General features: G+C 31.3%; 1 protein-coding gene across 2 annotated transcripts in view; it reads left to right on the top strand.

The window, feature by feature from the left end:
* The window catches only part of LOC110993956 (angiotensin-converting enzyme), a 129,276-nt gene that overhangs the window by 82,820 nt on the left and 19,708 nt on the right, over positions 1-26,748 (top strand). For both annotated transcript variants that reach the window (XM_045631885.1, XM_045631884.1), the window contains one exon: positions 24,901-25,096. In XM_045631885.1, coding sequence (XP_045487841.1) covers positions 24,905-25,096 — 192 coding nt within the window. In that variant the 5' untranslated portion in view covers positions 24,901-24,904. The remainder of the gene's footprint in view (positions 1-24,900; positions 25,097-26,748) is intronic.

Below are 26,748 nucleotides of genomic sequence, written 5' to 3'. Positions count from 1 at the left end.
ATTAATTATATATTTATATTCTAGTATTATTTTAGCATATAAAAAGAACAGTATTTTCTTACAATAAGACTACCACTTACGGTGATGTAACTCACGTGGTGTAATGTCAATGCAAAGCCTTCTCGATTTATGGACTAAACATGATATTCCAATTTTAAACGACGGCCACAGTTCGAAATCCACGTATCCGGAAATGTTCAATTAGAAAATCAAAATTCGAACGGAAATGCTGAGTTCTGACGTTTTTTAAAAAATATTAGAGTAAATGCGCTTCTTGGAGCGCTTTGCAGAGGTCATGAATCATTTATGGCTAAGAAAAGCTAACTCGGATATCAATAAATCTTGCAGACGCGGCTAGGAAGCTGAACGGAAAAATAATTGAAGAGCCTTGATCTATTGCGAGATATTGATGCGGTTTTAATGACAAGAGCGCTGTTAGCGTCTTAAGATCAGCCTCTTCAAGCTGGCTTATATATTTCATATCCTAAGCTTTAAATGGGATTATGGTAATAGAAGGAAAAAATAGTGTCCGTTATATATTATGTTAATAACAGACCTGTTTAAACTAAAATAGTAAAAATCTAAGTAACATTGGTTCATTTTATTCAAGCTATATATTTTTCGTGCCTAATAAAAAACAATTATGTAAGTTATCTGTGCATGTGACAAAATTAAAAACATTTGATAGATTTATGGCGTTTGTCATATATGTTTTCAATATTTAGCGAATTCGAAATACAAAACGCATTTTTAAACAATGAGTGCGTGACAAATTAGGTATGTTTCATGTAATACTTAAAATAATATTATGGCGTAAATCTGAAATTTCGAACTTACATTCCTCGAATTCGAAATTCAAAAATAATTATGCATATTTATTTAAGTACTACGTACACATGTTAAATTTAATAAACATAGTTGATTTCCTTTGATAGGGTGGAATCTATGTTTCAAGTATAACATACATCGAATTCGAAATTTAAAAAACCATTTAAGAACAAAAACCGGACATGACAGTGTGTTGCAAATTGCAATACTTAAAGAAATAAACAGTATCGTTATACATTCAATATTGCTATACGTGTGAGTGAAAACCAATATAAATAGGCCAACTAGAACAACTTTGACACAGCAATTCAATTTTATGAAGCTCCTGATTTGAATCACATAATGTACCCTAAAAGCAACATTCACTTTAGTGAAAATACGTCAAAATAACCCAAATAAGATAAAAGCGTTCACTGCAACCACTCAGTTTTGAATATTGTCACTTTGACGTGCGTTTTATTTGAGCTGATTTTAAATTTCGTACGTTATTTTGACATTGCGGGTTGCTGCTGTTTATTGCGCAAGCGGGTTTCTTTAAATTAAAACCACAAGCTGGTAATCTCAGCCATATACTCATTTTCTTATATTCTTACGCCGTCTACGCTTTCGTTTATTTTTCAGTTTACGTAACACAGTCGTTTTGTACGTTTTTATACATCACTCATCGAAATTTACCTTATGGTCCAAGAGCCCGTGAGTGCCAGACCTTCGGATTTTAATAAAAGCTGAAAATTTTTCTATGTGTGTCCCTAGTACAGGTAAGAATGATCCCCACGCATGAAGCTGAGGCAGTTGTGGCTTTGGCAGGTAACAGGCAACAAAGGTTGAATGCGTCTGGCAAGATGATAGAACTGTCGAATCTGTCCGGCTCTTATGTATGTCTGGCATTCACGGGCTCTTGCTCTATTACCTAAATTTCGAAAGTCGAATTCTTAAATTGAATTAAACAAATGAAGAACGTTTCAACTAAAAACCACATCAAGCCACTATAACGATTGTCCTTTCAAGTGGTTGGTGACTTATTAGCTCCCTTTGTTCTGTCTTAAGTATATCACTTGAGTACAAAGGGCAAATATGGTGACGCAACTGAGGTTAAGAAGCTTTTGTATTACGATAAGGGATACTTTAGGGAAGACGTTTAGGGTCGTTACTTGTAAGATGAGCTTGAAGTTGAATTTGGAACTGTTACCAATCTTATACGTATACTTGGAGAGCCCTCGTAGTTAAGTTTTTAACTGACTTACAAAACGAGAACCGAAGATTACCTCGTTTTTATTGATCTATTTTATTGGTCACTTGAATCAATACCTATATTTGAATTATTTTTTTGTATGTGTGGCGCCCTGGTTTTCGATTAACAAATCAGCCCGACAGATGGCGCTGCTGTCGGTACCTAAATTATTTATCTATACGGTAAATAAACAGCTGGTATATATCAATCTTCTGTCCATGTGTTCGTTATTAAACTCCTTAACAGATTTTGATAAAACTACGTCTGTCGTATCCGCTAGTACTTATACATTACACATATAATGATTTACATCATAATGATTTTACAATTGTTTACGGATTAATATCTGTTGTTTATGCTTTACGTGCTCCAAAACGAATTATCTTAATCGCTATGCCTCACAATAAATCCAAGAAGAAATTGTCATTGTATTACATGGACTACGATCATTAACCAGTTTAACATTTGCTATTTGATACAGTTCTAGTGTTCTTTTTTCAAATCATTTAAATAACCATACAATTTAAACTCTGATAAATGCTTTATAAATCTGCAAACCAACGGCGGGAAAAACCATAATTTCTCCGCCTTATTACGTTCAGAACGTGACTCTATTACTGTGGTATCGGTAATTGTGAAGCCATAATTCTGCCCTTGCTGTCCAAGCTAAATATTTTATTTCTTATCGCTTTGATAAACGTTTTCTTATAAAACACAAATTGATTTGACTAACAAGGTTAGTTTGATTTCTGGAAATGCAGTATCAAATAGTAAGGTTTCTATCGCATTTTATATGTATAGTTGAAGCATTTAAATTTTAAAAATTGAAATTCAGACCGACGCCGATGTGTATATATATATAAATAAATAAATAAATAAATAAATAAATACCTATGTCGGAGAAATTTCGTCACTCCATAGATATTCATATCGTCATTTAAATTTATTCCTTTAACACCACAAATAACCACAATGTTCCACTCAATACTCAATAAGTACCTACTTTCCCGTATTTCCTCAAGGTACCGACTTCACTTGAAAAATTTTCTTTGCTCTGATTGGTCGTAAGAAACAATTACAAAATATCAAAACAAATCGAATTAAAATGAACTATGATTTTGTAAAGTAATAGAAGATTTAATTGACTCGATCATAACATTTTCTGATAATCCAAGTATTGGCTGACATATATATATATATATATTACTAGCAGACTCGGCCAAGCGTTGCTGTGGCTAAGGTTTTTGTTATATTACATAGTAGTAAATTAATCAAGGGAAACCGTAGGAGAACTTATGTGAAACGTTGGTACCACGACACGGACCTAAACTAAACTACCTTTAACTCAGCGCCATCTGTTAGAATTGTATCAAATAATAAACAAATCATTTGCAATAAAATAAAATTGCGACTATAATTAAAGATGTTACCTATCCTATCTCTCAAGTTGGATCGAACTGCACCTGGTGTGCGAATTTTATTATTTAAGTTAAGGTTAAGTGGTTTAGGAGTCCATTGAGGACAAACATTGTGACACGAGATTTATATATATTAAGATATTTAAAAAGATTAAAAATACTCTTCCCTCAAAGGGTGGCAACGCACCCACTAATCCCGTAGGCACATTTTACCTCTGGTTTTAAAAAAAAACGATTACAAGTAATGGCTTGACTCTTTAGAGATGACATACCGGAAGCTTAAATTCCAATAATTTAATAGAACAAAACACAATCGCAAACTTTTCTCATATATAAGAAAATATGCACCAAACTAATTATATACAAAGTGAAACTTTGTTATCTCTGTACTTTATGCTAGTGCGCAGTACTCGTAAATTGTAACAATAGGTACACGATAAGAAATATATGCAACCGGTAGTTTTATATGCAATAAAGGTAACTTTAAAAATTAAAAATCAGTATCGCTAGAATCAAGTGTGACGTCAGATGCTTAGAAACCTATATATAGATAGATAAAGATAATTGCAAAAACATTAGGCAACCAGTTTAGTTTTTTAATATGACTTTGATGATTTAACAAATAAAAAATAAAGAATTCAGAAATTATTTGCCATATAACCCTGGTATACTCTCCTATATTGCAAGTCTTTATCAAAAAAGTATTGAATTTTTTTTCCATAGACAAGGTGTTCGATATAGTAGGCATGTCTGTTACATATATATAATTATCAAAAGCCAAAAATTCGGAAATCTGAGGTGCTACAACCTTTTTAGGTATCTGATTTCTATATCTGTTTCATGATCATTTGTGAATCTACTAGGTAAGTAGGTGATCTTCCGCCTGTGCCTGACACACGCCGTCGACTTTATCGGTAAGGTAACCCGGTTTCCTAACGATGTTTTACTTCACCGTTCGAGCGATGTTAAATGCGCACATAGAAAGTCCATTGATGCACAGCCGGGGATTGAACCTACGACTTGAGGGATGAGAGTCACACACTGAAGCCACTAAACCAACACTGCTTGCTGTTAAAATAATTATGCTATTTGCAAACCATTGAAATAATTTGTCACGAAATCCGTGCAGGTCTCTAACTCTTTGCGAATAATTTCGACACCATCAAATATACCAATGATGTGTACTTTTATATTCCTGAAATTCTCTGGAATGTTCACTATTTAAACAAACCTCATACATATTTGAAACCCGTAATCTAGCTGCTATTCTGTATGTGAATGGTTTATTTTTTAAAGCTTTAAAATCACCCATTTTAAATGCCTTTTGTAATTGTTTGTAAAATACAACTGACATTTAGATGTACAGTAAATTTTTACAAAGCTAACATGGTACAAAATATTTTATTTAACATACTGCGCGTTGCTTTGATTGCGATAAGGTATTATGTTTAAAAACATGGCGATTTAAAAGAGTTATGGATAGTTAGATCTTCTCCTCCGTTCCACGCCCTTGATTTGAGAACTCAGAAAACATAGTAAATGAAATTTAGAACCATTTACTTTGACTGGTATTTATCAGTGCACCGTAAGTTACCTATATGAATAAATTATATTTTCGTTTTGGTATAGCACAAGTAACTTGGGATACATGCGCTCTGGTGTTGATGAGTCATAGAAAATATATATATTTTTTTATTTCGATATAATTAAATTTGAAATTGAATTAAAATCCTATTTTTGTAACAAGAAAAGACGATGTCTTACTACATACTTAGCAGTTTATATACCACTTGAAAATCTTCTATTACATCCTGAAAGTTAATAATGATTTAAAAACAAAATAGTGTACTCCCGCCTTTTTCGTTTCGTAGTATTACTAGTACGCATAATACTGAACGTTTAAAGAATCATTGGATTCAGGTAGATAATATAAAACATTTTAAAGTCACAATAGAGAACAGTTGTTTTGTCGACCACGATTCAGCTAGCGAGTTTCGTACCGGAAATAAATTAAATTATAGCATCAAATCATCTCGCGACAGTTTCCAAAATTTAATTCGAGTTTAACTCACTGCAACTTCAGAGCACGAAAGTCGAGGAAACAAAATTTATCTAACGTTTTAGTTTTAAAATTCCGTTCGTGTTGGACTAATGTAACGGGAATCGTTACTAACAAGCGGCGTTTGAACGCAAGCTACGTAATTTTATAGGGTTACATAGTTTTCAACTCAATTTCGGTTTGTTCTAAATAACAATTGTAAGGGATAAATGAACCATATAATGTTTAATAATACCCTCAGTACCGTCATATTATAAAAAAATAAAAGAAGAATGACAATTATTTACATACATTAATAAATGGTTGTAACTTATCATGTATGAAGTTTTGTGAAATTTTTGTGAAAAAATAAATAAAGATTATCATATTCATCCTATAGATACTTTTTGTTTTTAATTTTAGACGTACGATAGCATTGACAGTTTATTACTAGTAGGCGTTACAATTAGTGATATATCTTTGTAAAGTAGTTTGCTGAAATTCTTGAAACTAGGTTTTGTGTGCGAATGATTTTTTTAGCTTTGCCGCCAATTCACAAAAACAAATGAATGCAATAAACATAAGTTTACCAAAGAGTTCTAAAATTGAAACTCAAAAAAAGTTTTTGTTAGCAATGTTTCTAACTGGCCTGTTCTAAGCATCTTCAGTGTTACCCTGTTTTTAAGGTCTGGTACCTAAGATTTCGATATAATAACCAAATAGGCTAAAAGGCGAGACTTCTGTCTTAAACATTCTTTTTAACCAGTTTTCTCTCAATATTTTTCTTTACCACACGATCAAGTTTTGGGGATATAGGGTCTGCCGTCTGATATTCAATAAAAAGTGCCTGTCTTTGTCTTAATACATGCATCGTTTTAATAGATGAAATCAATTGATGTCATACACATTTTTATGCTATAAATATTAATATAAATCACTGTCTAAACTAATTATGTTATACAAAAGCAACGTGTTTATCTTTTCAAATCATTGAATACTTTAAAGCTCAGATGTAAGCTCTAAATAATGAATATATAATATATTTAAATTTCCGTGATCATATTTCGCGTCGTGTTGAGTTCATTTATCTGCAACCTAAGCATAAAATTACGGTTTTCCACGTGTGATTGATGCTGCCTATTCATATGACAGTCATTTTCAAGGGCGATACCGAAATCTGAGCTTCACCCCAAAAAGCGTTTATATTGGCATTGTAATTTGTAAACATGTTTACGTGATACAATGCGGAAAGGCGGTGAGAACTTGGAGAAATTTATCGTGGTTGGTAATAGAAGGCAAAAGATCACGTGGTCATTCACCAATTAAATGGAACGATCAAGTGAAAGACTCGTCGTCTTCTAAACTATACACTGTCAGAAGGGAAGCGCTGGACAGAAACCGATGGAAGCAGATAGTCCGCTCTAGATGCTTCGTTGCTGACCACGACGCTCAGACATGAGCTGCTCATTAAAGAGGGAGAGAACCTGATATTCTTTATATGTATAATAGCGTCTAGCAAGCTAGCTAGCAAACAATATAAAAAACTATATACACAGTGATATATAGTTTTTATATTATGGGAATAAATACGGTCTCAAAGCAGTTTTTTGACGAAATATCATTTCAGATTCATTTTACGATAACAGCATAAATATACAACAAAATTAAATTAGTGACATTTAGGGCCTGTTTCACAATGTATGGATAAAGTGCCAAATAGCTATGCAACACATAAATTATTCGAAAGATAAAAGTTCCGAATAAGATACTTGGCATTTAATGACAAATAGCGCTATCTGACAGTCGTGAAACTCAAAAATACTGTTTATCCTACAAATAAGTAACAAATAGCTTATTTGGAACTTATCCGGACATTGTGAAACAGGCCCTTAGCCGTATAATTTATGAACTAACCTTTTTACACAAATAAGTTTTTTTTAGTGTAGGTGCCGAAAAGTAAAAAATATAATTCAATGCATATGTGTTTTTACTTTAATTAGACTTGCCTGGAGAAGATCGCTAAGTGGCGGGTCTAGCATGTCTTGTTTATTGTTAAGTTTATTGTTAATATTATTTAATTATTATGCAACTATACCGACTTCGGATTTGCGCGTCTTACAAAATACTCCTCTCTCTCTCTCTACTCTTCCCCTTTATCATTTGTATCATGTAGGTAAGAAAAAAAAGTTTGTGTACTTATGTACTCGCGGTAGATGTTATACTTTTTTGGCGTAAAAAATAAAAATCTTTAGAAATTTTTCATCTTACACCTTATTATATATTTGTAGGAAAAGCGACACTAACAATATAAAAAACTAAAATATTGAGTAGCTAACATCAGGGTGTCGGTTTTTTTGAGATGATGCGCGCGTATCTCTATCTCAATCTCTCATTATTTTTCCTAACGCGCCAAAAGAAGTATACATTCAAACAAATAAAAAGCATTTAGTATCTTTCCTTTTTATTATTATCTCTATATATATATGAAAAACAAGTATAGTAGAACTTGTTTATCGTTATAGCAGGACAATGGACAAAATGTCCTATTGGACAAAATCTATCTATTGTTGTATTCATAATTAGAAAGTATGTATACGAATAATACCATTTTTATTCTAAACACTTTCTTTGTATGACCTATTACTGGATATAGTCTAGAAAAGTACGCCACATTCAAAGAGAAACAACTAAAACGTAACAAAACGGTAACAAATTGAGCATTTCCCGGACCAGTGAGGATTCCCACTTACTGATTCACGAGAGTTCTTTAAAAGTTTTCCCGGAGTAATACGACCAGGTAGCCTACAGCCTTGAATAATAACGAATTGCGCACAAAACTACTCCATAAATTATGCACGACTGTGAGGAAAATGTATATCTGGTTGAGGTTTTTCAGAAACCTATTGAGTAAGGTGTCAAAATTATTTATAGCATCAGCCTGCCTTATACTATAATCTTTCATATATTAAATTTTTGTTGAATGGTTGACTATATTTAGCCTACTGTAATTCTTTAAAAATTAACCATTAGTACGAAGCGTCATTGTACGCTTCGTACTAATGGTTAATTTTTAAATCTTCTAAATTTAAAATATCTGGGAACGGATAATATTCGAATTTTAAACTTTATAAATTTGCTACTAAATGATTGTAACTTAGATTTCCACAGATTAATTACTCTACTTACAAATATGCATCTGTAATAACCTAGTAATTTTCATGTTAATTGCTTGAGTCATTGTCCCAGCTAATATTAATATTTAACATGCCGTTTGTCATCTCACTGATAATGTAAGCCTTAGAGGAACAACAAATTAGCTCCATAATCCTCTTGAATATTCAATCAGTAGAGCGATTTGTAATTTATTAAACAAGATAGCGTATGCTGTGTCTTATCGGTGTCAGACTGATGTAGGTATTTGTGGAGAAATAATGAAACAATTCAATTAATATTTAAGACTTTGTAACGACAAATCGGCTCACGACTAAGTTTTTAAGAAAAGAAGTTTAATAAAAAGACTGGCTTTTAGAAACATCTTTGTTATGGTCAAAAATTTAGTTAAATCTATATATATTTATACTAGTGGATCCGACAGACGTTGTCCTGTCTACACGTCTTTAATTTCAAAATTTCAATTTTTAATAAGCCATTTTGATGAAAATTATTATTCAAATGTTATGACAATATCTAACGATCCAGCACATGGTCACACACGATATAACACAATGATAACAAAACTTTTTTTAAATTTCGGGACAGACTAAAATTAAAATTCGAATATTATTTGAAATTTGACACTGCGATGGTAGCGCCGTCTGTCGGATCCAATGTAAAACATTCCAAAATCAACAACAACTAATAAATTGAAAATTAATTAAAAAAACATTGTCCAGCGGACAAAATTGTGAATCTAAACCATTCCCAGATCCCCTTGAACACACACAAAAAAATTCGTCTAAATCGGTCCAGTCGTTTAGGAGGAGTTCAGTCACATACACACGCACACAAGAAATATATATATTAAGATATATATAAATTTTGTTAAATCAAAAATAGAAACTGACCAGAATTGAATAACTATTAAATAGTCGATATATCGATCCGCACTCGGAGCCAGCATGACTCAACAATATTGATGTTCTGATGATGTCTGTTCTTGACTTATCTATGGCTTATATAAATTATGTTAGTTGCAAATTACTTATCTTGAACGCATTGAACAAAACCTCTGCTTGACCTCTTGACACATACATCGAAGGGAAATTCGAAATTGAGATTTTATAACATAAAATGCCCATTAATGGTGATCGCGTAGAAGTACCTTATTTTGATTTCCGTTTAAGCATATTAAACGTAATCACAGGATTCCTCGGTTCACGTCTTTTTTGAAATTTCTTTGTGTTTTTATTTAAGAGGCGAATCGCTTAAGGTTCTGTCAATTGATGAATCTATTGTAGGTCCGATTTCGCTATTAAGTATATTGTATAAAATGTTTATTATTTAGCACCTTTATTCCTATATACCTATATACCTATATACCCTTATTATTTATATTAAAGAGCTTTGAGTTTGATTGATTAAAACTGTTGAATAACTGTAGAAATAGTATATAATTTATGTATAAGCTTCTTTTGACTTTTGAATATTGTATGCTTGTATTGTATTGTAATGATTGAATAAGCTTATGACCTTATAATTTTTATAATTATTCTTCCATATTTTTAAGTTAATTTTAGGAACTTTAAATTAGATAGATAAACATATGAATTACATTTAAAAGTCTTGTTAATGGAGTTGGGTCTCAAGCTTAATTGATTAAAACGTTTGAGTAACTGTAGAAATAATGTTATGTATCAGTTTCTTTTGACTTTTGAATATTGTATGCTTGTATTGTATTGTAGTGATTGAATAAGCTGACCTTATAATTTTTATAATTATTCTTCCATATTTTTGACTGAATTTTATGAACTTTAGATTAGATAGATAAACATATGAATTACATTCAAAACAAACCCCTGTCTTTTGTTTATTCTTAAGGGATATATTTAGTATTAAAGCGTTGATAAATAGGCTGTTACCAGCATCTTTAAGAAGATTAGAAAATTAGTCGAACAAAAATTCTAATAATTAAAAGAGCATTTCTTAATTACCAAAGTTGCGATCTCGTCAGGCCTAATTAACTACGAGCTTCCGCTGATTATTTATAAATATTTTAAGCCTTCTTCGCTTTTTGTTTCTCAAACTTTTAACAAGTATTCTACTTTTTAATGAAGTTAATCCAATATAAGTGATCATTGAACAAGCATAATGCAACCTCCAATAAATATTACACCAAAAATGTCTCAAGTGTTTAAGTACAAAGTGTATTTTTCTTATTTTTATCGTATACCTGATCGATACCACATTGGTTCGAAATTCAAATTACCAAACTGTAAATAAATCATAAGATACAAAAGAAACTGGGCGTGAACGGCTTGATTGATGTGTAGGGAGGTGTTTTACCTTACATTAAGTGAGCTTCTATTCACATTGAGTATACCTATAAGTATTTTGTAGAAATGGCATGTGATCATTAAGATATGGCGAGTATATGTCTTTAGAAGGTACTAGAACTCACACTTTATACTTGCGACATTGAGTACCATCCTAATGACCTGTTATGTATTTAAATACAAAGTATATAGGCGCCTAAAATTCATATTTTCATAAATTTAATTTAATAAACGCTGTCAAGGAATTTTATGACAATGTTTATCTGTTGTTGTTGTAATATAAAATGTTTTATATACTTGTTTAATTCATGTAACATTACGTTATTTTTATTCGTAGCTAAAAGTGTTGTTTCCCTTTTGATTAAGAATAATGATAAAATATTATATATCATATGAAATGTTGATCACAAATATAGTTTTAATTAAGAAACACGAAACCAAGTGTCGTCGAAAGTAATAAACTAGAGAAACTTCGTAAATAAGTATTGAGTAAGACCTGATTAGACAAATAAACAAACCCGACACCCATTGTTGAATTAACTTCGCTGAGACGTAACTTGAGCCCAATGAAGAACTAATCTCATTATTGGTAACAAGCTTTTCCCTGTTTACCTAACCACATAATAAATAAACTATTAAAAAAATAACTGATACTAAAGTTTATAAAACAATAACATTTTTTTGCATGGACATCATAAGTAAATAATAAAGAGAAAAAAAATTAAGAAACTAGAGTTTGAGAGTTTTTAAAACAGTTTTTGCCACGCACCAACCAGCCAGTAACCCATTAAAATATTTCCGAACCAATCCGACTTAGGGTTCTTTAAGAAATATCGTACCACTTTCTATAAGCAATGCACTCGCGAGTCCTCTGGCACTAAGTGTCCATAGGCGATGGTATCTCTTATCAGTGAGCACAATCACAATCATCGTGAGCATCCTGCCTGTTTGCCTGTTACGGAAAAAAATATTAAGGGCCTGTTTCACAATGTATGGATAAAGTGCCAAATAGCTATGCAACACATAAATTATTCGAAAGATAAAAGTTTCGAATAAGATACTTGGCATTTCATGACAAATAGCGCTATCTGACAGTCGTGAAACGCAAAAATACTGTTTATCCTACAAATAAGTAACAAATAGCTTATTTGGAACTTATCCGGACATTGTGAAACAGGCCCTAAATATGATTATTTATGATTCGATGCCGCCAGGTCCATGACATACCTATTCTTGAACATGTACGATAAAATTATACTAGTTAAATGAAACACCTTTTTTTTGTCGATTGAAATGGTATTTTTAAAACAATTTACAAAAAAGATAAATCTTATGGTATTACCAAACTTTTTTAAGTAGTCTACGGTATTTTATAAAACTTTTGTTTCATTTCGTCATAATTAATGTTTTAAACATCACAAGATCAATCCCTGGAAACTAGCAATAATGTAATTTAATAAGTTTTGGTGCATTTTGTTGACGATTCAATTTAAAGTTTTTTTTAGTATAGTCTGTCAATTACGGCAGATTGAATGTGCCATAAAATACATCCAAATCACTTTTGCATATTATTAAAGCGATAAATAAGGGGCAAAGGCGTTACTACAATCCTTGCAATTTCTATTGTATTCCTAGCTCTTAACTAGTTTCGAACTATGCAGAGATTCCTAGATCCAGAATTTCAATATCACTTTATTTGTTTTCCTAAAGATATATCGTATCTTAGAATTGTTTGATGGAAAATGTTGTAAAGGATTCCGGTTCAAACTATTATTTGACCCAGTATAAAATTGGAATTTTGCATTACTCAATAACATTTTTGAACAGAGAAAAAATAAAAAAAGAGCATAATAAGATTTATATAGATTATATAGATATGTTATTAAAATAGTAATAATACTATTTTAATAACATATTAATGGAGTTTATATAATCTATGGGTTAACGCCCGAAACCAAAAATTAATCCACAATATCAGTTCTATACATCAAAGTTTGAAAACAATCTGAGATCCGTGACAGTCGATCGATCTGCTATATGCATCCCAATTAGCAAACCCTACGAAAACAATCCATTTTTAGCGTCGGATTGAATGCAATCTCTTCGCTCATTACACTCATATTTGATAGTTAAGATTTTGATTTAAGTAAATAAAACCGTATAAATAATATTAAAATATACATGTCTATGTTTAAAACATATCAAATAGCTTTTTAACTATAATAATAACTAACACCATTTAAAATCTTAAGATATTGGCACAGTTGAACTGTTATTTTCATACAAAAGTATATCCATTTCTTAATTTTTTTATTCATTTATTAAAATACAGAACTTCATCAGTTAAACATAGTTTTAATGATTATGTATACCACATTATTAAAATAAAAATACAAACATACTAAAAATATTAGTACACATATTTTTGTTTAAATATGGAGGCTTTTGAGACTTCATGTTCGTTATTTTCAATAATTAAAATCAATTTTTAACAAAGGCTACATATATATGTAAATGTAGTTTCGATTTAAAGGACTTATAGTTGGCCAAATTTACAATGCAACTGAGAATTATTGCCTTCAATTGAATTTTACGCCGAGCGTCTAGCTGCCTTGTTAGATAGTAATCGAATTTTCCATTAGTCTGTGATAAATATTATAGAATAAATTAATTAATATTGAATTATACGCTAACATTAAATATATAATTGGCTTATTGTTCACTACCTTTTTATATACAGTTGATTACGACTTATGAATTTGATAACAGGCCTTGAAGACGTAAGTTTGCTTTACAATGCGGTATATTATCCGGATTTTAAAATCTCAAATCTGACAGGACCAGTTCGTATTGCTGTGCGCTTGTTAATTTTTTAGCCTCAAATCTTAAAATTACATCCGGAAATTGCAAGAGTACCCAAAGTTAAAGAGTGCAAAATTAAAAGGTATTTTAACCAACCTGGGATGTGATTGCTTGACTTCATAATATTAAGGTAGTTGTAATATTATTTGCAAGGTATAAGACGCTTTTTTCGATTCGTTTGTTTGTTTCGATTTCCTTTTCTTTAACTCTTTAGTTTATAAGGATTTTCAAATTTGTTATGTGGTGGAGCCCTTCAGTCACCAAGTCTCTTAGTAGCTTTTTGGGGTTATCTTCACTTTTATTATATATTAGAAATATCGCGCAACAAACATCTTTTTCTTTTTTATGTGTAATTTGACAAGATTTTAAAAACCATTTCCGATTTTTTTTTATAGAACAGGGGGCAAACTAGCAGGACGTTCGCCTGATGTTAAGTGATACCGCTGTCCATGGACACTTTCATTGCCAAAAGGCTTGAAAGTGCGCTGCCGGCCTTTTAAGAATTAAATCACAAAAGTTTTCAATCCGAGTCTAGAATTGAATTCTAAGACCGTCACATCGTCACGTCCCGGCGAAAGACTATTTAATTTAATATCACGATATTGGAATATTAGAGACTGGTGTTTAGGTATGAAAATAGATTTCGTATGCCAGACACAGAACTTATCATATACCTCACTATAAAGAAAATATCATTGAATTAACAGTTTTACCGTGAGTTGCAGTGCGAATGAGTATGAAGACAAATATAAAATCTTTTTATTTTACGACAGTGAACTCGTATGAATATAAATTATATAATTTTGTTTTACGCTCAAGTTAATTTCCATAAATTTTCCACACAGATTCTGAAATCGCAAATTTTAAAATTAAAATATTTAATACAATTTGTTAACGGTTCAACATCGCCCACGGCATGTTTGCTTTCATATGTAAAGGCCTTAAGCTACAATTTATGAAACTTATTTATCATATAAGCTTTATAGAGACCTAATGGAGGTTAATTAGCCCCTTTTTATACCTAAGTTGAGTTTTAGACCCAATTAATTCAGAACACCGATACTTTAGTTACCTTGTCCTGTAGCAAGCTATTACATTATTTTTATTGGGCCTAGATCACATTGACACAGAGGCATTTATGACTCAATTTCCTCTCTGTTGTCTATGCCTCTTAGTGCTTTACACTAACAGGTCTTTCTACACTAACACTGTTATATTATGTAAACCAGTACGAAAGGAGGTTGTCTACTTGTAATTTAATTAATTGTATTGTATAACTAAGCAATTAATAATATTTATAACGTAATCCTACAGCTAACATAAATTATATATATTTACAAACAAATACACTGAAAATATAGGCAAAGATTGAATACATTACATTTTACTACAAAAAGGTTCAAAGATTAACAAAAGAAAACAAACAAACAAAAAGTATTCAATGCATTTAACTAAGTAGTACCTAATTTGGCCGTGTTGTGTGACGGTGTAAATGTGATGTGTGTGAATGTTTTAACATGGGTATGTTAGTGATGGTGTGTATGTGGTTAAAACCATATATGTATAAAAAAAACAAATGTAGTATTGCGATCACTACATAATTAATATGTACTTTATCAGAACATTTGTTGTAGTTGAGGCTACAGTAAGCAGTTGTTAGTGTCTAAAAAATATATGCAATAAAACATTTTTAAAGTAAATAATGGGTACCCACATGGATTAAAATACACCCTTATGCTGTTCTTATGAATACTTAATATTCCATTAGGTTCTGCTAGCGTTAAGCCATGTTATATATAGTATTCACCTAGAGGCTTCAGCCTGCGACTCTCATTGTGTAGGTTTGAACCCCGAATGTGCACCAATGGACTTTCTATCTATGTGTGTAACTCTCACTTGGAAAGAAAAGTAATCCGAGAAAACTGGCATACCCAAAAAATCGACAGCGTGTGTCAGGCACAGAAAGCTGATCGTTGACAATAAACAATAAACCTCGAAACTGATACGGAAATCTGAGGCGCCGACCTAAAAGCGTGTAGCGCCACTGGCTATGCAATAAATATTTATTTTACTTGCGAATTACATTAATCAATGCAAACACGAATAAAATAATGACTGAATAACTAGCGTATTATTAATGATCTGTGAAAAATCGTTTAATCTTCATTCTCTCGGGTTCTATAACATTATCGCTGACGGTAATACGATACCGCGGCTCATGATAAACAGCCATAGTCCGTAAATTGAGCTTTCGATTTACTATTAGTATCCTATCCGGGTTTATCGCGTTATAGCTAAAACTATTTAGTATGAAATACGCGTCTGCTTTCGTTAAGATAACACTAAGAAGTGGCTTATAAGAACCTATCACTATTTATTATTAAATGATATGCGAAAGATAACTCAAATGACTTTTAGTTTCTGAGTCATTTGGGGCAAACATACTCTTGCGTAATTGAGAATACATGTGGGAGACTATGTACCCACAAATATTATCCAACTCTAACAATATTACATACATTATGGCAAGGCACCTTCGAGCCCTTAGGAAATGTCATCAATGTCAGTGTCTATGGGCTGCGAAAATTTTAATTATCTCTTTAGGCCTGAAATCACTTTGATTAGTGCGAGTGCAAGTGATTAGTAATTGGCATTGATTAGTGCAGGTGTCTAGTGCAAGTAGTGGCAAGTAGCAATGATTGTTTAGTGGCTCTGTTAAGCAAATTCAGTCATATAGTTTGGGAGGTACGCTGAGTGTGAGTGGGAAGGGAAGGCGCACGCGACTTTACTACTCGCAGTTCACTCGCAAAAAATAGAACACGCTTCTTATCACTTTACTACGTAGGCGACTAATCACCTGCACTAATAGCTTGCACTTATTCAGGTGAGCCTCTTGCCCATTAGTCCCGTTACAAAAAACACATCAGAGTTGTAACCGGTTTAAGTCATTTATTTCATTTTGTTTGTCAGTTATTTTATTTTGTCGCAAACTATTTCAAAGAGATATTCAGCCAAATTTTCTTATAAAATTTAATTGTTTAATTGCCTAGGAGGCTTTATAAAAACACAGCATATGTGCTTAACCAGTGTGGGCACTTCACTTCACCTTCGTGCATATTTCTGTAATTATTTAATTATCATAATAATAAATTTCTGTCCTCGCCTGAAATTCATCCACGCCCTTTAATTCAATTCGTAACTTCGCATTTTCCAAAGAAAACTGTAATAAGTTAAAGTGTCTCATTTTACAAAGCGTGAAAATAAATACGCGACATTAATAAGGAGATCAAAAGCAATGCAATTACGTAGAAAAGTGCGTTTGAGAATGGGCAGAATAATGGAATTTTTCTCTTTGAGATGAAACAATAAGGGCTGATTATAAATTGCTAATCTGATTTTATTTCCATTGCTGAGATCTCAGACTTTTATATCACGTCAACACTCAACATTTAATTTACTTTTCAAATAAAGATACTAGTTTTTAGTAAATCTATAAAGAGAAATGTGGGCGTAGATGCTTTTCTGCGTATTTATTTTTAATTAATTTAAATTTAATGTATTGGGCAAGATAAACATAGCAAAGCAAAACTCTTACATAAATATATTATATTAGTCTCTATATTTCATTAGTTAATACAAGTTTTATTGTAGCACTTCGTATAATTGAAGGGCGTTCCTTGGTACTAAGATGTGAGCGTATTTTTTATTAGAATTTTTGATTTACTACTTAGAACATCTGTAAGAATGAGTATGGTTTGAATAAAATATCTTAACTAAATATATTAATATTAATAGCACATTCCTAGATAAGTGAAAACTTGTAGATACGCGTAGGTGGAGTCGATTTAGGTAACACGTGCCGCTATATAAACTAGGTATAAGTCTTATCTTTTAACGTAGAGAATGTGATCATAACATTTAAGTACCGCAAAAAGGACAAACATAAAAGCCTAAATCAGCACTTACAACATTGACGCAAGGGATAAACAAGGATTTATTTTCTGGAGATGTTTTTGCCAGAATATACAATAGGTAGAAATGAGATTGCTTAATAATCCTAAAACGTATATACAACCTCTTTTGTCGCCTGAATGTTAAATGAACAACCTTTGGGCGAATTTTTTTAACATTTGATTCTAATCGTGCTACGCGAGACTATCGCTACGAGATTGCTACGAGGTTGCTACATTTGGTGTAGCGTAGGTTAAAATACTGTAATGATATGAATATGGAGATCGTAACGTAAATTTTGTAATATTATAAGGTTGCAACTAAATTTTTAGTTAATAATTATATTTGTTTATTATATTTCGTATATTAAAAGTCATACAGATTGCTTAGTTGATCTTACATTATTTAGGGATTCCTTTTTAAACAGCTCTGCCTGCGACTAGACCTGAATCTTATCTCTGAGATTAAAGTAATTGTCAGTGTTTATTGTATATTGCATAAATTGTTGATTTAAACAGTGTTTTATCTTAATGTACGCGCTTATCATTAATCACGGCATTATAGCAAGATTGTTTTTAACTGCAGGACAGAAGAGGACTTTTTATTTCGATATCTGAATTCAATTCCGAAAGATATATGTATTCAAAGGGGGTCTCAATCCAGGGCAATAAAACATAATTATTGTGAATAAATTTGCGGTTATTCTTATAAAGGTTATTAAATAAATTAAAAATAAACACCACATTTACATACTGGATATAACATTACCCGCAATTTCATATTAATATCCAATTTCATGTAGCAAAACATAAAAGAAAACAGCTAATTTTATCTGTTCATAAACGCGTCTAATTTCGCTTTATACGGAAAATAAATATGGAAAGGGCTTTAATGTCCCAAGTTTTTATAAATTTAAGGTTGAAAAAATTTAATCTTCCTTTATTACTTTAATGGGAATGTTAACAATACAGGACCAGAATGTTACAGAGTTTACAATTATATTTATGAGAATACAAAAATTTTATGAAGAATGTTTTTACTAAGTGACACAATATATATTCTTGACAAAATAATAAATCATCTAAATACATTTTTACAAAATACATAATTGTAACAATTAAAAATAAAAAGACGTGTGTATACTTTTGTTGTAAAAAAATAAAAATCTTTTCAATAATTTTATGTTTCGCCTTATTGTACGTTTGTAGAAATAAATAAATATCGTAAATATTGTGTAAATAGTGAATAAATTTATCAGTTCTCACGCAAAAATACTTAGATATCCTTACTTTTACTTTGTTAATAACTTAAAAAAAAACTAAAATCTTGACTATAGCTAACTTCAGTGTGTCGGTTTTTCTGACGGTGTGCGTGCGCATCGTAATAATTTACTCTCATCATTTTCCCTAACGCGCAAAGTATTACTTCAAATATTATTTTTAACAATGCAAAATATTTTTTAATAGAACAGGAGGCTCCTCTAATCATAAGTGATAACGCTGCCCATGGACACTAAATGGAAGAGAGTAACCCAATCAATAACAATTTTTTTAAATTGACTTCTACTATCACGTAAATGTTTAGCCAAATAGATGTAAGATAGAGCTTATTAAAGTCGATTCGTAGCGTAATACACCAGTCATGTTAACAAAATTAAGAGAGAAACATCTTTTAAGTTTATTTTAGAATTCTCTTCGTGAACTTTAATTTGTTGAAATCGACTTGAAAGAAAATAGGATAAGATCTAAAGGTAGATTAAGTTCGCGTTCAGTAAAGATTGTATCGTTCTGAGCTCGCGGTTTTAAAATATTTTATTGAGGTTTTATTTACAAAGCTTCAAGTTTTAAAGTTACTTAGTTGATTAAGGATTAATTGGATAGTAAAAGTTTTGTTATTCACACCTGTAAAATTAAATGAAATAATATTTTCCTGCAGGCCGACTCGTTATATCTAGTTGTATACATAGTTGCCATGTACGGAGGAGATATCCATGCTACTCAGTGTGTACATAGAGTCGCAAGCTATTTCATAACTCACATACTAAAATTGTATTGCTGCCCAAAATGAATGCAGTATCAAGAGACTAGGCCCAATTTGTGAGAATCAAGATATATATATCTGTATCTAAATAGAAATAATTTTTTTGTCGTCGGTAAAACAGTTAAGACGCAATATGCGCCCAAACTACATCTATAAGATATTAAATATGCTGCTTATTATTTGCCCTACGCAGAGTTGGATAGGCATCTGAGACATAAAGTTACACATTACACTCAGTCATTCACGCACATGTGTGTGTGTGTGCGCACACACACTCACCCGGACCTACACACTCACTCACTATTACAGTCACGCGTGCTAACTTTTGTTAAAGAAAATGGGAGATGTTTTAAACAGTTCAAAAACATCAATTGTAATTATAATTAAATAAAAAAGTGAATTAACTATAAAGTTTGTTATGGACGAGCTGGGGGTTCCAGGATTTTTTTACTTAAATGGCCTTCACATCTTATTATTATAAATCATTTTTATGAGGACTTCACTCACACAAGCAATAACAATATTCAGGCACCGACACAGTTGACTATGAAGTTTTTTTAAACCTTGCAATATCGCATATATTTAACTTTATAATTAAAACTCTAAATTAAGGTATTCCGGATACATTAATATAATATAAATTAAAGTGTTATTTAAATATTCGCAAACGCATTTAAATCGGTTAAGTGTATGCCAAATATAATTTAATTTGCTCAATTTAATTAATGTGATTATTCATTCAAACGGATTTAGATTATCAACATGTGAACATCAGTTACCATTATAATTTGCAATGTAACTTGTGGCCTCAGTTAAATATTTAAACTTTAATAAAATTATTCAATATAGTTTATATATATAATAAAATAATAAATACTACCGTATCCATAATGGCTAACGTATAAAATAACGGTCACAAACGTACAAGATCAAGTTTGGGGTTATGGGTATGATACCCATAAGTTTGAGTTCTATTAAATACAAATATTAGAGTTCCTATTTAAATCTTTAATACTGTTTTATTAAAATAATCATTGTGATTATTTTATATTTAAGGTGGTAGGTGGTGGCTAATAACCTTGCTTTGCCTTGTGTTGTACAAAAAATGGTTATGCTACAGAAGGAGACAGCACAAGATAGGAAGCGCTTAAGGATAAATCCTAGGGCTAGAAGACTCCCCGTAAATATGAGAAGATATGCCAATCTCCTGCCTACTATGTAGTGTATACTGCACCGGAGGACTTTGAGTGTAACATGCAGTTGAGGTCCAGTGTACCAGTCCCCGGTCCCGAGCCTCTGTAACGCGGTACCACTCGGGGTGGTTTTAGTGGATATTGCTCGCCCAGTCTATGAATTCTAACATATGGCGCTGTGTTAAAAGTAACAACGTTTCAGCAGCTACCTTTTACATGAGTTCTCCTACCGTTTCCCTTGAATAGTTTACTACTATGTAATATAACAAAAACCTTAGCCACAGCAACGCTTGGCCGAATCTGCTAGTACTTGTATATTTATACGAAATAAATACGGTTGTCAAGGCTTAAAAATAAGAGTTCCAATATGTAGTTAATACAAAGACAATGGGTTTTTTACATATAGCCAGGCCTCAATCAAAGTCAAACGATTGTTTCGAAAACGATTTTCTTTTTCGCAGGAACACATTTATTCCTGTGAAATACAAACTATTCTGTCAGCTGTCAATGTGTCAACTTGACAGAAACACGTAATTTGAATCGTGGGCTTTATCGTGTTTGAACTAACAAAGACCTTGCATTATTGATAATATGATTTTTTTGAAACTGCATACCATATCAAATGTATACAGGGGATCTTGCATATGTTGTCTTTAGATATATAAAATGTTTATATTTAAGGTTTTATCATCTTATGTAATTATTTAAAAATCAATTAAGTTTATTAAAGTAAAATGTTTAAATAATGATAAATACGTTCTTTCTAATCGATATAACAGTGAAAATAAAGTTCGAATAAAGTTTTTTTAAATATATTATTCATAAAAAAATCAATTATATTGTATTTAATTTATCTAACAAATGAAAATGCTGATATTGAAGAGAATTAATAGGGATAAAATTTAGATAATATTTTTCTATATTGATTTAGCCAATCAAATTCAAGTCACTGATTCAATAATATAACTTACTTTCGCATTCATTCACACGTCATGGTACTTTAGTTAAACGCGAATCTGAACTGCAAGTGCTGAATTGTGATAAACGACGGGTCACGCTCTTTAATTTTCATTTTGTCTCCTGAAGCCAGTTAAAGTGGCTACAGTGCTCGACCCCTTTCATTAATTTGACTCTGGTTTGTCATTATTACACGCTTTTAAATATCTCAGCGTTTTCTTAACTCCTTAGTACAGTAACAGGGCTTGATTAAATTCAGACGACATTCGCGGTTTCATGGCGACGTTCCTAATACAATAAATTTAGCTAAAATATGGAGTAAAAGTAATTTCAGTTCCATTCAGTGTGCGTATAAATTATTTTAAACATTTCTTTATTATCTGGTGAAATATAGGTTATCTCACGATTAAGGATGCGATTTTGTCTCACTTAGCGGGTTTTTTTTAATGTTATGGTTTCATTATCTTCATCTAGTATAAACGAACTTGTTTCCATTTTACTTTTTACATTTGAAATCTAAAAACCTAAAAATACTATGCAATTTTTGTACGTTACGATATGTATTATATGTACTCATGTACGGCAAATAAAAATCTAAAAAATCGTGTTTTAAAAATCTCAGTCATTCTATTAGCAGCTACTTTTCAAACTTTTTAAAAAGTTGTAAAACCATATTGAATTTGTAGCTGAAACATGTTTGTTACTTTATTACATCGCTCATTTTCAATCTATTGTTATACGTAAGTGGTGAATATAAGGTAATCTACAAATCTTCTATTGTTTCCAATACCTGATGACACAGAAACCGTTCAGGTACAATACGCAGTGGTTCAAATAAACTAACAATTAACTATAGACAATATTAATTATAAATAACCTCGTAAATATAGTTGGTGTCGCCATGTGCTGTGGTTTAATACTGACTTAATCAAATTGTCACTCGTTCCAGATAATAATTAAACGGAGAAACTTTAATTAACGTAATACCATTGTCAATAAATTAAGTTCTTTGCGCAACCCTCAGAAGTCAATTATAAATAAAGCTCGTTCCGCTGCGTTGCGAACTTGTTTCAAAGTAAATAGCTTTGGAATCAGAAATCTTGTGAAATATAACTTTACAGGGTTGTAAGATCAATATGGTAATTCTTGGTTGGGGTAAAAATTTATTTCTAATATCACATGTATTAAAATAATTATTGTAGTTAAAAAGTAAATTTGTTTCAAAATTCGAATGAAAAAATCATATGTATTCCTTCATAACGCTAATAACCATTACCTATGTGAAACCAGTTACAGAGTTAATGTCCAGAAAACATACAAATTCTGAATAAGTCGGCAACGCTCTTGCGAACTTCTTGTTCTATAAGAAAAGTTTAAATATCTTTTATATATTAAAAATATAACATTAACTCTACAACTCATTAATGCTTTAGTTAAAGAATGTTTATAATTTCATGTATATACCGCATAACACCATCCGTAGAACAATTTTGCAAAGTGTGTACAATTACAGTAATAATAATCGAATCAAAGTAGAACCGTTCATACATTTAGATAACACAATGTTCACTTATTTACGTCTATGACGAATGAATGATGATTATTGCTAAATGATAGTACATTTAAGTATATCAATGGCGCCACAACCTTTTAGGTCTTGGCTTCAGGTTTCTGTATCTGGTCCGTGATCATTTTAAATAGGTGGGTATAGAAGGTAACCTGGCACCGTCGATTTTGTGGGTCTGAGGATGCCGGTTTCCTCATGATTCCTTCACCGTACGCGTGAGTGTTACATACGTATACACACAGAAAATCTATTGCACAGCCGGGGATCGATCCTACGACCCAAGAGCAATTACAAATAGATATCAATTCAATTTTAAAAACAAACACAAACATACGTATCTGTGGTTAAAAAGGCTTCAATTAAATGAAATATAATATATGATAACCAAAAAATTAATGACATTTCGACCTATTGATTTTTGCATTAATCTTCTCAACTATTAAATAGTTGAACTAAAGATAAAAAGAACCTTAAAAGTTTTGATTTTAAAACTCCGTATCCATCACGGCCATCAATTAGTTACGAAAAATATTTAAAAGCTTTTTAGGTCAGTGAGTTTATATTTGTTCAAAAACTCTGAAAATGACCTAAACGATGCTATTATCATTATAATAAATGCCACTTTATAAGGTTTATTGCTGTTTAGACTTCTTTATAGCTCAAATTATTTAAGTTCAAATTTAGGTTATACATACTAAGCGCTGCAAAGTTTAAAACTGAAAAAATAAAGCTTATAATTTTTTTGGCCTCTCGATGGCATGTGGGTGTAATATTGTTTACATACGTTTATTACATATGTTTGTTCTTAGACCCAAAAAGTCGACGACGTGTGTCAGGCTCTGGAGGCTGATCATCTACTTGCCTGTTAGATTTAAAAATGATCATGAAACAGATTCAGAAATCTGAGGCCAAGACCTAAAGAGGTTGTAGCGCCACTGATTTATTTAATTATTTATATCTATTACACCCACATGCCTTAGGAAAAACGAACCTATATATCTAACCTGAGTAAGTTTTGACTAGTCTTGTTTAAAATACTTAGAGTATGATTATTAAATAAAGCTTAATACAAAATATATTTCGCGTCTCACTAACCGATCGTCTAACGAACCTACTACTTAACCGATTCCAATCATATTTGCACAACGTGTGCAGTTTGATCTAACTTAATTATATTCAGCTGTTCCTGTTCCATATCCAAATAAATCTTAGTATATAGTATATTAACTCAAAAATATACAGTGTATATTATATCGCTCTAATACAAAACGAATCGTTGATATTCTTAGCAAAGCATTGGTCTAAAATCAAGTTTCTTTCCAGAGCTATGCGGCCGATATTACCCCTTCTCAGCATATGCTTCACTCTCCTCTCGAGCGGTACTTCGAGTGGAGATGATAGAAGATGGCTGGTGTCCTTAATAGACCTGGTAGAGTTGGACTATCAGGACCAATGTGGGCAGCGAGCCACTGCAGCGTGGGACGAACTTACTGGAAGTAGCAAAGGGTTGTCTTTAAAGGTAAATGCACAAAATTCTGATTATTAGGTAACTCTATTACATTTTGTGTTTATTCTGCGTTCGAAGTAGCGATCTTATCCAGATTAAGTAGCTTTAATATAAGTTTCGTTTCTGTTTCATACTTAATGTCTATTAGATAATCAGCTTCCTGTGCTCGACACACGCTGTCAACTTTTTAGATAAAAGGCGTGCCAGCTTCTTGCACCGTACGAGCGTGTTAAACGCGCAGATATACAGAAATTCCATTGGTGCACAGCCGGGGGTCGTACTGAGGACTTTAGGAATAAAAGTCACATGCAACAACACTTACTTGATTTTAGGGATTAATTAACTTATAAAGATTTTAACTTAATACATTAGTATTTTAACTTAATATTAATAATAAAACGTGTTATTTTACTTTATATTTTTACTAATATATCGTATTTTGAATTTCGTGATTTCTGATAGAATTATTGCCAAGAGAGCACTAAGGAAAAGATCAATGGTAACCCAATTCTTATTTTATAAACCAACTTCAAAAATAATGATATCAGTATAACCTTTGTGATTGATATTTGAGTTGAGTATTGGTAATATTATATCTATTGATGTTTTCAAGTTTACTAAACTTCGTAAGTTAATGTATTAAGTATCCACAAATTTCTTGGAAACTAAAACATAAATATCAGCCCAACTTAAGGAACCGTCAATATTCATAATCGAAGATTTATCAAAATCGGGTTTTATGGCATGCATTTGTTAAATAGTAATTTTTATATAGTAAAGTCTTCCCTATCTTTTTTTAAAACTCTTCTATATAAACATTTCCTAACCTTATCATATCCTGATCAATCGTGACCTGTATAATTCTTGTATCTCCTCTTCTTTTGTTATTTGCTATTCTTGAAAACTTAAGATTAGCATTTAAGTTGAAGTTAGTTATTAATTTTTTTTTCTCTTGATTAAGGTTCTATAGATTAATATAAATATTTATTTTATATAACTTCCGGTTATGCACTTCTTGCACTCATAATTTTTATTTATTGTTTTCTTTTCTAAGGCCACCCGTTGCATCCCTTGTAATTTTTATGTATTTGTGTTATTTGTGTGTGAATAAATAAAATAAAAAATAAATAAAGTGAAAAATATAAATCACAACTTTTATTTATTAGTTATATGCATTACAATCAATTATAGACTATTTGCAATTTTCATAAACTACAAAGGAATAATAAAAGTCATAAGAAAATATAGCAATAAAATCAAAGCAAATTTAATATGTTTGGTCACTGTCGCAGTGTACTTTAAAGCTGACAGAAAAAAAAATTAAATTATTTTCATTAATATTAAATATATATGAGAATAACGTTACAATTTACAACGTTATGTTTATGAGGTATTCTGTACTTAATATTATTGCTTTTACTGCTTTGTACATAATAAAGCGAGCAGTATGAAGACTGCAGTAAAGCTATACATATTGTCGTGTTTCGTCATTTTCAAAGTGAGAAGCAGGTTCTTGAATTTATAACTTTTAAAGTGCATACTTGGAGAATTGCAGCGAGACTTTTTAACGCATTGTATAAGGAAATAGTATGTAATTTAGGCAATTTTCAACTTAGATAACTAAGTTGGTATTCAGACTTTTATTCATAACAGGAAAGTTTCTT

Source organism: Pieris rapae, chromosome 17, assembly GCF_905147795.1.
Source record: "Pieris rapae chromosome 17, ilPieRapa1.1, whole genome shotgun sequence".
NCBI classification, from domain to species: Eukaryota; Metazoa; Arthropoda; class Insecta; order Lepidoptera; family Pieridae; genus Pieris; species Pieris rapae.
The sequence above is the reverse complement of the archived record's forward strand: the minus strand, read 5'-3'. Positions and strand labels throughout refer to the sequence as shown.